The 15,700-nt window shown below is 43.3% G+C and overlaps 2 protein-coding genes across 5 annotated transcripts in view; both read right to left on the bottom strand.

The window, feature by feature from the left end:
• LOC149168517 (organic cation/carnitine transporter 7-like) overlaps positions 1-15,700 on the bottom strand; it is a 391,286-nt gene that overhangs the window by 130,103 nt on the left and 245,483 nt on the right. The gene's annotated exons all lie outside the window — the stretch shown is intronic.
• LOC149168518 (uncharacterized) lies at positions 12,267-14,820 on the bottom strand. The gene is made up of 2 exons (XM_089426935.1): positions 13,257-14,820; positions 12,267-13,095 (listed from the first exon to the last, which is right to left on the bottom strand). The coding sequence occupies exons 1-2, from the start codon at positions 14,653-14,655 to the stop codon at positions 12,443-12,445; spliced, it is 2,052 nt and encodes a 683-aa protein (XP_089283061.1). The 5' UTR covers positions 14,656-14,820; the 3' UTR covers positions 12,267-12,442.

Raw genomic sequence — 15,700 nt, 5'->3', positions numbered from 1 at the left:
TAATACAGACCCTCATAAACCCCCCAGTTCTGCGACACAACTATAATCTAGCAGATTAACACACTAGGATTCTCCTAAAGTTCTAATGACAAAATGCATCCCGGCTTTGGGGTCAGGTTGAAGGAAAACTCTGCCGATCATGGATCGGTGAGACGAAAAACCTTCCGGGACGTAGATTACCACTAGAAAGTTAGGTCCACCTAGGCAATTTACATATACGACTCATATCTGCTAAGATTATTTACAATTCATACATGCAGACTGGGTTTACAATTAAAATGATTAAGCTGCTGATGACTGCAGGATGGCACGGACACGTCGATCAGGTGCTACCCCTTTCTGCCAAGAAAAGGGGGTGTACTGCATGGGTAGTTGACCGGTAGTGGTCAACAGTCCCTAGACCCCAAGACAAAGCAGTTGTCACTTCAAAATGGCTTTACAAGATAAAGTATGCAGTTGATGGAAGTGTAGAAAAGTATAAGGCTCGTTTTGTCGCTCGTGGCTTCTCCCAGAAGGAAGGTATAGACTACGACGAGATATTTGCACCTATTGCCCAATATACCACCATCCGCTCGATCATAGCCCTTGCTGCTTCGCAAGGATGGAACCTACATCAGATGGATGTTAAGACTACGTTCTTACATGGTTCGATCAAAGAGGAGGTCTATGTGGAGCAACCCAAAGGATTTGAGATTTATGATCGAGAATCTCATGTGTGCAGGTTGAAGAAAGCCCTCTATGGGCTAAAGCAAGCACCCCAGGCATGGTATGAGAGGATCGATACCTACTTGATGACACTGGGATTCACTAGGAGTGAAGTTGACCCTAACCTTTACTTTAAGGTTATAGATGACAAGCCTCTCATACTGGTGCTATATGTTGATGACCTCTTTCTAACAGGTGCAGACCCTCTCATTCACGAATGTAAGAGGGAGCTGGCTTCTGAGTTCGAGATGAAAGACCTAGGACTTATGCACTATTTCCTAGGACTGGAAGTCTGGTAGAAACCAGGGGAGATTTTCCTATCTCAAGGAAAATATGTGGTGAAGATATTGGAGAGATTCAGCATGGTGGACTACAAGCCCATAACTACCCTGATGGAGCTTGACTTCAAGAAGTTAAGTGGTAGTGTTGCCGGACTTGTTTTACGAAATGCTACCGAGTATCATCAACTCGTCGGAGCATTAATGTTCTTGGTGAACTCCCATCCGGATATATGCTTTGCAGTCAACACATTGAGTCAACATATGGTTGAGCCTCACCACTCACATTGGATTGGTGCCAAGAATCTGTTGAGATATCTTCGTGGCACAATCACTCATGGGTTGAGATACACTGCCGGAGATGTGACACTATTTAGGTATACTGATGCTGATTGGGCAGGTAGTGTGGTGGACCGAAAGAGCACTTATGGGTGTTGTTTCTCTTTGGGATCTGCCTCGATATCATGGATGAGCAGGAAGCAGAAGTCGATGGCTTTAAGCATTGTCGAGGCAGAGTACATTGCTACTAGCATGGCCTCCTGTGAGGCAATCTGGTTACGAAAGCTCTTCAGTCAGCGGTTTGGATTTACATTGGATACCACCGTGATTCTGTGTGACAACCAGAGTGGGATCCGTTTATCAGAGAATCTTGTATTTCATGATCGCTCCAAGCATATCGATGTCAAGTACCACTATATTCAAGATATGGTGCAGCGAGGAGCAATAAGGCTCCAACATATCGGTATAGATGAACAGGTCACCGACATTTTGACAAAGCCCCTAGGAAAGGTCAAATTCCTGACATTCAGAGACCCTCTTATGAGGGTCGAGTATGATGTATTGAGCACTGGGAGCTCCAAGGGGCACGAGGTACTTCTTGGAGCGACATGTGACCACAGGGTGACTCACCATCCCCTGGTGGTGCACTATGTACTGGGTAAAGGTTCAACCTTCCCCTATTTATGACACCTCGTGGTGACTATGGAACAGGATGATTAGTTCCCTTGTGGGCCAGGATGATTCGTTCTCCGTGGCGACTATGGAGCAGGATGATTAGCTCTCCTGTAGGCCAGGATGATTAGTTCCCCGTGGCATCCATTGGACAAGATGATTCATTCTCCTGTGGACAAGATGATTAGTTCTCCTGTCGAGGCATCGTACCCATGCAGTCTGGGACTCATGGGAAGTACCTCTCATCTGATCAATGAGCAGGGAAATGAGGATAGGGACCATAGTAGTACTATCAATGGACACATCGTTGTATCTACCATACTCCCTATGCTATGATGACCTCCATTGATCTGGGATCAATGATACTAATCTGGGATCAGTGAGAGTGGTTCACACTCTAAGACTGACTTTGGGTCAGTGGAGGATGGTATGATACATCCTCGATCATTTCTTCTTCTTCATAGTTTGAGCAAAGCAAAGCAGAGAGAGCAGAGTGGGGTCAAGTTGTACAGGACAGTGCATTTGATGGATGGATAGCAGTAGCGGTCTAACGGATTGCAGATGAAGTTCTCCCTAGTTGAGAGGGAGTGTTAAATTTGGCAACTAGGGCCAAACTCCATGTGGATCACCTTATTTATGGCTTCTGATATTTTTCCTAGATTCCTCTCATCGAAAGGTGTAGGATTGATCTAAAGATCATCTGATTCTGATAAGTATTTATGGAGATATGAATTCATTTTGAGTATGGACAAATTGTCAAGGTCGGCCAGCAAACTTATGTAGGCTCAGAAGCCCAACAATCATGTATATTCAACCTCAACATTTGCATATAAATACAAGGAGCATTCTCCTCATTTGGACAATTCAATTCACTCATCTTCTCTCTCTCTCCCCTACGCATAAAAGGAGCCTCTCTCTCTCTCTCACATGTGTGGCTGAAAGGAAGACGTCCTAGGGCAAGGACGATGCAGAAAGAAGGATGCTAGGTCAGAAGGTCATCTCTTTGACCAGCGTTGACCTTCCAGAAGTACGGATTGGGTGTGGTTGCCTCTCCTAGGCAGGCCACAGTTTTTGGCACGAAAATCGAGGTGATCTGACCTCTGGTTTGACTGGTGTTGATTGCCCTAGTTTAAGGCTACAAGTTGAAATCAGAAATCTGCAAATTGACTGAACTTTTGCGGTTGTTCAAGGGTTGTTTCTTCAGGCTGTTCGAGGACAAGTTGACCAGAAATTGACCAAGTATTTTAAAGGTCAATTTCAGCTAGTTTGACCAAGATTGACTTTGCTGATCTAGGGTTTGCTGCTGCTGATATAAAATTACAGAATTCAGATTTTGTACTATTTCTCTCTGCTGAACTATTGAAGATAAAGGAAGATTTGATCAAAGGGTTTCCCCGCATTGGGGTTTGTCCCTGGCTAGCCGCCACATCTTGTGTCTCTTGTCTTGGCTTGTTTTCTATTTATCATTTAATGTTCTATCTGCACTTTACTTAATGTATATGTGATTGCTAATCTGTGGCTAATACGAAGAAAAATAAGTAAACTGCTCTAAGCATAAAACATACCATAATTTAACACATTCTCTGCAATGTCTTGGCTAAGGGACTTCGGCCCCGCCTCATGCCTCATCTCATATGGGGATCTTTGCAATCGCCCCAAACACAAGTTTTGCTATTGCACAAACATCCTTGAGCCAGTCTTCTCAACCATGGTCTGTCTCAAAGATTCAGCAGACCTCTAGATCAACGTTAAGGCTTCGTGTTGACACCAATGGTTTATTAAGGTGTTCCATGGTGCTACCCCTCCTGAGCTTGGACAAATCCAACTCCAAGAAGTTGTCGGCCCATCTGCATTCCCCATTCTTGGACAAGGGATCCAACGGATACTGGCGTAGGCACTCCTATGGCCCTTACCTACCACCAGCATGGTGTGAGCTCCTAATTGGTCCCCACCTCGTCTGCCACACGTCGCCAGTACCAGAATCCATGTCGCGCCTATAAGTAGCTCCATGGTGTTGCGCAAAACCTTCCGGTGCATCACCAACATCACTAGGATGTTAACAAAAGATATCCAGCTTGTTGAGATTGCTAGGCTAAAGGCCATTTAGGCAAGGTTGATGGGCTCATTTGGCCCCAAGGGAAACAACCTTCAACGTTAATGCAATGCCTGTCGCACAGCAAAATAACTTGTAACACAAGCAAGTAAATGGATGTAAGCGAATGTAGAACCAATTAAGCATATGGTCGTCCATGTAATTGTTTCACATTAAAAAAAGGGTCTCTGAGCCCACTGTTTCCAAGCTTCTTTCCAAGCTCTTATGGCTTTTGCTATGGCCTGTCTCATGGTCTGCTATTTCTTTGTTATTCATTTATGTGTGGCTCACAACACAGTGAAACATTTATTTAGAGTAATGCTCAACTCAATAATATAGCATACTCCTTAATCTCATGCAGTGTATGCGGCACTGGATCTCAATGCAAAGACATAGCACAATATTTGTTATCATGTTGTTTCATTTACATTCTACTAAATCTTGCAGGTTATAGCAATATTAACAAATGCTTCACACAACACCTCTTTCAGTCCAGAGGACCACGTTTGAGCAATTCATATAATAGTAGCAATATCTCAAAATGCAACACATACATACATTCATGCATATTACCATAACCATAAAAGCCATCTCCACACAAAGAAGTAACACATGCTTATTATATCAACAGCACAGTTATAGTTCTAAAATCCCAAAACCATTTTAAACAAAAAAGGCATCATGATTTATCAACAAATAAACAAGTATAAGCAGATACTTATTTTTGAGCTTGAAGGGCAACTGAGTCTAAGACAAGAACTCTCCACCCAAGCATAGACAGTTGCATCCACACTTAATTGCAGTTTTCACCTCGAGCTAGATTCCAGTGTCCAAGGGGATGCTTGCTTAAGGGATTAAAACACCAGCTGCCAACTTAAACAGAGACTCCAGAGGACCTCCTTCCTCAATCCACCAACTAACCAATGCTTCCTTCGACAGCACAGGGAATCTAGAGGTACTTCACCTCACCCCCAAGTGCTCACACAGGGATTCACCCCCTTCTAGGGAGTCCAAAATTCACTGTTACAATAATGCAGTAACCACAAGTCTTCAATCAGATCTTCCTTTGATGCTGCTTCGAGATGGCCTTTTCCCACGCTGTTACAAGGCTCCAGAATCTGCTATCTCAACCCACAGCCTCTAGGGGACCCAAGATATTACAAGGCTCCAAAGATTCCATCCCAGCCCACAGCATCCAGGAACCCAAGTTGTTACAGGGCTCCAAAGACCTTTGTCTCAACCCACAGCCTCTAGGGACCCAAGCTGTTACACGGCTCCAAGAATCCTATCTCAACCCATAGCCTCCAGGGATCCCAAGTTGTTACAAGGCTCCAGAGACTAGCAGCTCAACCTACATCCCCCAGTGAACCAAAGAACCTGTTAAACACACATGGGCAGCAACATAATCTTAAGGATAAAACATGAGAATACATTTTTTATTAACAAGAGATATACATTTATAGTACATAGTTTGACCATTAGGTTCAACATCCCAAGGTCTCTTGGACTCCTTTTGTCTATTCGGCTTCCACAAACCCATTGAGGATTAGGTGTCCAACATTCCCCCCCTTAATCCGAAGGGTTATGTATGAGTCCAAGAAGAGCGCTATAATACAAAATGTGCAAAAATGCATGGCAGCACTAGGCTGAATGTGCTCTCTGAAATGTTGGTATAAAGGGCGATAGTTTAAAGATGACCACCAACACTGGAACGCTTAGTGCAGTTCCCGGAACTCTTCCAAAACTGGCAAGAAGCTGAAGTTTTCTACTAGAGGAAGTGCTCCTATTGTTTTGAAGAGGGAAACCTTCAACCATGAAAGGGAGGTCTCACCCCACATAAAAGGGAGAACTTCAACCTGAAAAGGGAAGTCTCAACCTGTGATGGTTTAAGGATGACCAACAACTCTGGAATTCTTAATGCAATTCCTGGAACTCTTCCAAAACTGGCAAGAAGCTGAAGTCTTCTGCTAGAGGAAGTGTCCCCAATTCTATTCCTGGAATTCTTCCGAAACTGGTAAGAAGTTGAAGTATTTTGCTAGAGAAAGTGTCCCATATTACCAACTGAAGGCATGTTCACGGGCATCTTTGTCTCTGGCTACAACTCTGAAACTGGTGTGGCAGGTTGTGGCTCAGGCTCGCTTGATGTAACTTTGAAGCTTGTAGATGACCATCATTTCCCCCCTGTCAGATACAAGGTGAGATGATGGAGAAAACTCAACTGCAAGACAGTTCAATACTCTAGAACAAGTTCTGACATGTGATTGGAATATCTTCTTGGCTGTTGATACCCATTGCCAAGAAGCGATCCATCCAAGATGAATCTTTGGTCTTGCAGGACGTTTGTTTCTGAAGCATCTCTGTGAAGAATGGGTGGTTTTATGACAGTGCTTACATGGATGAAGATCAAAACAGTGATCTTTCAGATGGCCAACTCGGTCACAGTGTTGGCATTTCACAATCTGTTGTTGTTGTTGTTGCTGTGGAAGAGGAACAGAATCTGGAACAACTGGAGATGAACTGTCATGAAGAGCAGGGGAACTATCATGAATGAATCCAACACTTTGAAATTGGATTGGTTTGTAGTCTGGAATATGAAAGGACAAGTCCTTCTCATATCCAAGACCAGTTATGTGCTTGTTGTGGACAAGCTGTTCCCAAGGTCTGATGATGGGCTTGGAAAGTGCAGATTGAGTTTTTTCATCTGCATGTATGGTTGCTGCTTTAATGGGTACTAAATCTGAACCAACTGTAACATTATTGACTTGCTTCTAATGGGTTGCAGTCTCAATGTTCTAAACAGAAACATGTTCAGAATGACTCCTCTGTTTTAATTCTTCTTATTGTAGCTTAGATTCGAGCTACAAAAAATCAATTTTTTCTTGTGCATTTTGTAGACAGACCTGAATGTCTGTGAGAGAAACTTTGTTGATTTGGAATGTGTCATCAAGAGTAGATTGTATAAAAGTTTTCATGAACTCTAATACTTCAGTTATTGTAGCCATTTTTCTCAATAGAAATGCACCACTAGAAACTTGTTTTAGTATGAGTTGAGATGAAAATGTACCCTAAATAATCACAATGCTTGCAACAAAATTCTGATATATCTCCATAAACATGTTAAACACTAGAGACCCATCATTCCAAGGTGCATGTATAACCAACATCGGCTTCAAAGACTCAACGTAGCACTTAACCATCAACACAATAACAATACTATACCAATCCAAAAGATATGATTTCAACGTATAGCCTTCAACGCTATATGTGAAGAGCACCTTCAATGAACATGTAAAGAGTGGAGACACACTAACCATATAACCAGCGCATGAACTACTGTATATTCACGCTATCCAATCATATAATACAACATATAGGAGGCATATATTCTCTTCACACGAACTCTTTTGTCACAAGTCAGCTTCAACATACATTCAATGTTCAATGTACATACAACACATACATTCCCATAGATTAAGAACACAAACCAATATATCTCTACCAAAATGCAAGGATGAATATGGACTATAACTCTTCCATTATAAAATCCTTCCCTGTGCCATTTATTATCATTATTCTTCTTCGAGTCTGGGGCACTTGAATCCTAGAGCCTCCGTGCAGTTCGATTCGACGGGTGCGTGAATCTGTCCAGCAAACTGTTGGATATAAATCAGATTAATCTGCAACAAAACTTTGATTTAAAATGAACATTCCAGCGAAGCGCCTTCTACAAGTCCGCTACGTTGAGTGAGGTGTTGAATTCAGTGTCCAATGAAGGATCTTTAGAGAACAAAGAAGCAAAGAAGAGAAATATTTGTTGAAATTTGGTACCGGAGAACAGGTGGTTCCCTAAGGCTTTGATCTTTGGCCTAGGGAAAAGTGTCCAAAAGAATTTAATTTTTCTCTTAAAGTGACTTTATAATTTTATAAAGTTAAATCTAATTTAAAAGTGACTTTAAGTGATAAAGTTATTAAGTCTAATTTTAAAGTGACTTTTATAAAGTCAATGAAAAATTAGAAAGGAAAAGTGACTTTGGAAATAAATGACTAAGTGGGTCTTTATTAAAGTGGGGTGAATTAAAAAATAGAAAGTGAGATTTAAATGAGCATTTAATCTCAGCCATTGATCTAAATCTATTTCAGCCATTGGATTTAGAGATCACCCAAAAGTCACTTGGATCACCAAAAAGTCACTTGGAGTTATATTAAAGGAGGAAAAGGTCATTCATTCTTTCATGAGCAGATTGGGAGGAGAGCAAAAGATATTTCTGAGCAGGGAGGAGAAGGAGACAGCAGCTTGGCACACATTCCAAGGCAGCAGTTGAGCAGATTTGTACAGCTGATTCAGCACATAGTGAAAGGCAGATTTTTGCACAAAAATCGAGGAGCAGTTTGCTGATTTTTCTGCACACAAAACGGAGGTCGTACAGCATTTATTGTTGTCCTGTTTGCTGTAATTTCCAGATTGCTGTGAGGCACGGGAAAGGAGATAAGTTGTAAATTTGCTTGCTGATTTTTTGCTGAATAATTCTCACTGTAAAAAAACAATTTTCAGAAATAAAGAAGAGCTGTCAAACTGGTTTTCCCCAAGAGTTGTAGGGGGTTTTTCCAGGGTCAAGTTGACCAAAAATATCAGTGTTTTAATGGTTGTTTTGATTGCTGATTTTTAATTCTGCAATTTCCAGCATTCTGAAAAATTTCCAGAATTTGTGTTTTCAGCAATATTTATTTTTTTCAGTCTGTTAAATGTATGGTTATGGGAATGGGCATTTAACTACATGGGAGAAATAAGGAGAAATTGAACACCGGGGTGGGAAAACAGAAATTTTTACATGGTATCAGAGCTTGAGTGCTGAAGGGCAGTTTGGGACAGCAAAAAGGAAAAATTACAGTTGCTGATTTTTCACTCAGAAAATTCCAGCAAGCTGATTTTTTCATAAACAGCGGTTTTATATTTACTACAGCAGTGCTATTTTTCAATTTTAGGACAGCAGGATGTCATTGGGATTGAGGGTGGAGGATAGGTTGGATGGGCATATAAATTACAGCGTTTGGAAGGAGAGAATGCAGAGTATCTTTGAGGAGGCAGAAGTCTGGGATATCATGGTGCATACCGCACAGAACCCTGTTGTTGTGCCCACTGATGTTACTCAGTTGGCTGAGTATAAAAAGAAGAACAATAAGGGTAAGAGGCTGATTCTAGACGGAATCAAAGACCATTGCATTCCTCATGTGAGAGGAAAGAGCAATGCCCATGAGATGTGGACAGCATTGTCCAATCTCTACCAGAGTACCAATGAGAACCGGAAGATGGTCCTGAAGGAGAAGCTGAAGAACATTAAGATGGGTAATGATAGTGCAGTTGGATATCTCACAAAGATTACTAATGTGAGAGATGAGTTGGCAGCGATTGGAGAGGCCATTCCACCCACTGAGTTGGTGCGGATTGCAGTGAATGGCCTCCCCCGTTCATGGTTGAACTTTGCTGATGGGGTTTGTGCACGTGAGACCCTTCCCACATGGGAGAGGTTTTGGGATGATTGCATTCAGACAGAGATCAGGAAAGGTCAGCTTGGGGCAGCCAAGCCAGTTGAGCAAGATGAGGATGTAGCACTGGTGGCAGGAGGCAAGAAAGGCAAAGGGAAGAAGCAGGCTTCCACAAGCAGTGGTGGGGGCAAAGGCAAAGGTAAAGGTAAACAGGGGAACACACAGAAGGACTATTCCAAGGTGAAGTGTTGGAATTGTCAGAAGATGGGACACTATGCAGTTGTGTGTCCGGAGAAGAAGAAGAAGAAGAAGAAGAACCAGGACGTGGCAGCTTCAGCAGAGATTGAGGACTTTGCAGGTCGTTTTGACCGGGAGTTTGCGTTCACTACATGTGAGTCCTCTAGTGCAGGATCACCTGCCACACAGGTTCAGAGGGAGCATGCTTTTCCCTCGATTAGCGGAGCATCTACAGGTATCTGGTATGTGGACAGTGGGGCTTCACGTCACATGACAGGAGTCTGTGAGTACTTCTCAAATCTTTCAGAGAGTGGCACTGATATTGAGGTAGTACTCGGTGATGACAGAGTTGTTAGAGCAGTCGGGGTGGGGACAGTGACATTTCAGAGGGAGTCCAAACCTCCCTTGAAGGTGTCAGAGGTTCTTTATGTGCCAGGGATAAGGAAGAACCTCATGACCGTCTCAGCTTTGGAGGACAGAGGATATGAGGTACTGTTCAGGGGAGGACAGGTGTTGATGTATCCCAGGGACACTCCAGCTGATTCAGCTAGAGTGATAGGTGTACGCCATGCAAAGGTGTACAAGTTTGCATTCCAACCCCTTTTGGCATTGAGCAGTAGTACCGACAGCAAAGCTAGCAGTTCTGAGCTGTGTGAGATTTGGCACCGCAGGATGGGACACATGTATCATGGAGCCTTGAGGACATTGCGGGAGATCACTACAGGTGTGCCAGATTTCAGTACTGATCACTTTGATACTTGCAGAGGTTGTGCGATAAGCAAGTTTGCCAAATCCCCTTTTCCCAGCAGTGACAGCAGAGCGACGGGGATACTTGATTTGATTCATTCTGATGTGAGCGGTCGGATGTCTCATGTTTCCTTGAGTGGATATGAGTACTATGTTTTATTCATTGATGATCACTCCAGGAGGACCTGGATTTATTTCTTGAAGACCAAGAGTGAGGTCTTCAAGCGGTTTCAGGAGTTCAGAGCTCTTGTGGAGACACAGACAGGTCGGAAGATCAAGTCCCTGAGGTCGGACAATGGAGGAGAGTACACCCTTGGAGAGTTTGTTGATTATTGTGCGGAGGTAGGCATTAGGAGGGAGTTCACTGTTCCTTACAACCCCCAGCAGAACGGGGTTGCGGAGAGGAAGAACAGATCCATCATAGGGGCTGCCAAAGCCATGATACATGATCAGGGGTTGCCATTGTTCTTGTGGGCAGAGGCCTGCAACACAGCTGTTTACTTGCAGAACAGGAGTCCGCATCGTGCCTTGGGGCACATGACTCCGGAGGAGGCTTTCTCTGGGAAGAAGCCTGATCTTGGTCATCTTCATATCTTTGGATGCATTGCATACTCCTATATACCCAAGGAGAAGAGGACCAAACTAGAGCCCACCGCAGAGAAGGGTATCTTTGTGGGCTACAGTGAGACCTCAAAGGCCTTTCGGATTTACATCCTGCACAGAGGAGAGTTGTTGTCAGACGGGATGTGAAGTTCGAGGAGGACAGGGCCTTTAGGAGGTCACGAGAGTTAGAGTATCTGGATCAGCCAGACCCTCAGCAGCAGTTGAGTCAGTCACAGGGATCCAGTGGGCAGGGATCAGGAGGATCCGGAGGTACATCCATGAGGATGTCAGGTCCATCAGTGAGCAGTGGCTCGCCGAGCGAGAGGGGTGGTGCTCCGGGTAGCATGCAGAGCAGTTCACTAGGGAGTCCACTGATGGACAGTTCACACGGTACCTTAGCTTCTACAGGTTCAGTTGCAGGCAGGAGGACAGTAGACAGACAGTCAGGAGTTCAGGCTACTGATGATGATGAGGAGGAGGAATTTCATTCTCCGGTGGGAGAAGTGCGCTCAGGGAAGAGGAAGCCCAAGTGGCTTCAGGACACCTTGAGAGATGCCACATCTATTGCTGAGACGAAGAGGCCGGTCAGAGAGAGTAGACCACCTGAGAGGTTTTGTAGCTATATGGCGATGGTTACCAGCATCCTTGACTCTTAGCCTTATAGCTATGAAGAGGCAGCTAGCCAGCAGGTCTGGAGAGAGGCCATGCAGGAGGAGTATTCTTCTATCATGAAGAATGATGTTTGGGAGGTGGTGCCGAGGCCAGAGGGCAAATCCGTGGTTACTTCCAGATGGCTTTACAAGGTAAAGCATGCTGCAGATGGCAGCATTGAGAAATTCAAAGCGAGGTTTGTGGCTAGAGGGTTCTCCCAGGTAGAGGGAGTTGATTATGAGGAGACCTTCGCTCCCGTGGCTCGATATACTTCGATCCGCTCCATTATATCGATAGCAGCAGAGATGGGTTGGAAGCAATGTTTTACAACTCGGACTCGGACTCGGACTCTGCCGAGGATCGACTCCGACTCAGACTCCGACTCGGTAATGACTCGGCCGGCTCGATTTCAATGACTCGGTCGTTGTAAAAAATACATTAAATATTTATTTTTTTTATAAAAAAACATAATTTTAAATATTTTAAACATAATTTTAAAGATTTTCATTCAAGTTTCCAAACACACAACATTATAATATACATGGAAGACAACATATGATCAAAGTAGGCTCATGAACCAATCCATTATATCAAAATGGTACCCAATGGCAATAGTAAATACATAGTCAACTGTAGTCTGTCATACATGATCAAAGACTCAAGAGTCAAAACAAAATACAAATAACCAAGGAGGCTAGTAGCTACTGCCAGAGGAGCCAAGATCATCTCGACCAATCTCTGGATCATCATCATCAGAGTCAGACAAGGGGCCCCATGGCTCCTCCTCATCATCATCGTCTCCAACTGCAACTGTAGAAGTGGTGCCAGTACCACTAGGCTGTGCAGCAGATGCAAGCTGAGATAGAGTACAAATGCGGCTGCGCTTCTGTCGTGGCTGAGCAGAGGAAGGCGAAGCACCTACAACTGGAGTCCTACTAGCTGGCTGTGAGACTGAGGCTGGTGGATCGGGATCTGCATTCAACTGAACAGGCTGCAGTGCATGTTCAACATCAAGTTGATCAATCTCAAGATCCTCATCAGGATCAAACTCTGGTAGACGACTCTCCACTACCCAATCTGATGTTGGATCAATGTCTTCCAACACAATGGGATCTGAATCAGGTCTTTTGTTCAGCAATTGGTTCCGTCTGAGCCGAAGGTTGTATTGGACAAAAACTAGATCATTCAACCGTTTTTGCTCCAAACGGTTTCTCTTCTTTGTGTGAATCCTCTCAAAGACAGACCAATTGCGCTCACACCCAGATGCACTGCAAGTTTGACTCAAAATACGAATTGCAAACCTTTGCAATTCAGGGCACTGGCCACCAAAGGCCTCCCACCATTGTGCTGCAAAAAACATAGGAGTGTAATGAATTATGAGTTAGATGAAGGCTGAAGCTCAACAAAATTACAAATTATATCTAACTTTCAAATTATAAATGATTTAACAAACTTTAATAAAAAAAAGTAAAATCATTAAGAAATTGAAAATTGAAATTTTTGTTTACCTGGCTCATCTGCTTCTCTTGCAATCTTTGCTAGGTTCTTCCCAAAGGTACCTGTTGCATTGCTGAAGGATGTGACCTGCTGATGTATCAGCAGCTGATCAGACTCCGATGGGACCATGCGCTCAATGCAATCAACCAGTCCATCTCTGACCTCCCCCCTCAAAGCTCCTGACTCCTTAGCTTTATAATGATACCGTGGGTTCAAAAAATACCCAACTGCATGTATAGGGCGATGGAGTTGATTGTTCCATCTTTCATCAATGATTGCCCAAATGGGCCCATACTTTGCCACTCTATCCTTGTATGCTGTCTTTATTTGCTCCTTTGCTTGATCCATAGCCTCACAAATGAAGCCCATAGCCAACCTTTCCCCATCCACCAACCGCAACACCTTAACTAGTGGCTCAGCAAGCTTCACAATCTCTGCTGCCTTTCTCCAAAAAGTTTCATCATGGACTTTCCTTTTCAATTCTCTGCCTTCTGGTTTGTTAGACCAACTGCTTTGATTCCAATCATCACTGGAAAACATCTTTTGCAAGTTTCTATGTTGGGAAAGCATAGATTGCAATGTCAAAAAATGTGTAGCAAATCTAGTGATGGCAGGCCTAATAATATCCTTGCCTCCAGTGTGTTTCCTCATGAGACTCAAAACCAGTGTATGATTGTAGATAAATTTTGTTATGCTTTTGGCATTATCTACAGTGTTTCTGACCCAATCTAATTTTCCAATATCCTCAAGCATGAGGTCTATGCAATGTGCAGCGCATGGGGTCCAAAAGATGGTCTTGTGTTTTTCCTCTAACAGTCTACCAGCAAGAACATAGTTAGAGGCATTGTCTGTGATGATTTGAACAACATTAGCCACCCCCACATCCTGAATAACCTCATCCAATAGCTGAAACAACAAGTGGCCATCTTTTACCTTATCAGATGCATCAACTGATTTTAAAAACATGGTTCCCTGTGGGCAGAAGACAAGAAAGTTTATGATGGTACGGTTTCTTTGATCAGTCCATCCATCTGACATGATGGTACACCCTGTTCTTGCCCATGATTCCTTGAAATCTTGCAAATACTCATTAATTGATTTAATTTCTTTCTGCAAACGAAACCCCCTTAGCTCTTGCATAGTAGGGCCTTTGAAGCCTTTTCCAGCAGCATGTATGGCCTCAAACATAGGCTCATAATATGGTGAACGAGCAGCATTAAAGGGGATATCAGCATCATACCACCATCTAGCTATGTAGTCACAAGCAGTCTCCCTCAATTCTTTCTTCCAATGGTCATCTAAAGTGGGCTGAGCAAGACCTTTACTAATACTAACTTCAGGACCATGTGCATCTGATGGAGAGGAGCCTGAGTGAGTGAAAAAACTTTTGATAGTCCCATCACCCTTCATTCAACCCTTTCCCTTATCTTGAACAGAAGCAAAAGAGGGAGGAACATAACGGAAAGGGTTTGATGCATCAGTTTGAGGGATAGAGGAAGAACCCTCAAACTCATAGTGGGGGTTGGCAGCCATCATTCTTTGTATCTCCCTCTTCCTCCCAATTTCAGCCTGTATCTCTTTTTTCCTAGTCTTTTCTTCTTTAAATTTTTCAAAGCTTTCCAACAAATTCTTTCTAATCTCCCCAATTTGATCAGAGGGACATGGAGTAATATTGCCTTTAATCCCTGCCAAGTGTTGTTTCAGCCTATGAATCCCCCCAGGACCCGACTTAATTTTCCTATGGCAAAACTTGCAACACATCTCATTATCAACCATTTCAACATATGCCCAAGCAGGATCTTTTGCTCTAGGTGCCATTTTTTGACTAGGAAAACAATCTGAAAATGAAAAAAAAAAAAAAAAAATTGATTCAATGTTCATTTATTTGACTAAAAACACTCTCTAAGCTATCTTGATATGCACCTAAAATTTACTAAGTAAAAACAGATTTATAGAGGTGGAAAAAAATACCTCCAGGCACACACTGCCTCCTCAAGCTTGCTCCAAGAATCAGCTCCTCAATGCTGCTCCAAATGGCTGCCCAAGAAGCTCCTCACTCCAGCTACAATGCTCCTCCAAGACTCCTCACTGCTGCTCCAAAACAAGCTCAAGAACTGCTCACTAACTCTCAAAGAAGACTCTCACTCAAATGCATAAGACTGTTGTGAGTGAAATGAGAGCATTTGGCTGTCTTAAATAGAGTTTGGGAGGGGGAAATGGACCCCAAAAGCATTTAACAATATTCCATTACCCTTTGGAATCCACAAACCCTACTTAACTTTACCAAATATCAGCAAAAAAATGAATTTTTTTTATAAAAACCGCTGCCCAGCCGTCCTTTCCATGACTCGGCCGAGTCAATACGGACCCGGCCGGGTTGACCGAGTCAGCTATGACTCGGCCGAGTCATTGGATGACTCGGCCGAGTCATAGCTGACTCGGTCAGCCGAGCCGG

Source organism: Pinus tabuliformis, chromosome 4_2, assembly GCF_031772625.1.
Source record: "Pinus tabuliformis cultivar Carrire ecotype Pingquan chromosome 4_2, CPIR1, whole genome shotgun sequence".
In the NCBI taxonomy this organism is placed as follows: Eukaryota; Viridiplantae; Streptophyta; class Pinopsida; order Pinales; family Pinaceae; genus Pinus; species Pinus tabuliformis.
Note: the sequence above shows the minus strand (reverse complement) of the source record. Positions and strands in the feature narration are given on the sequence as shown.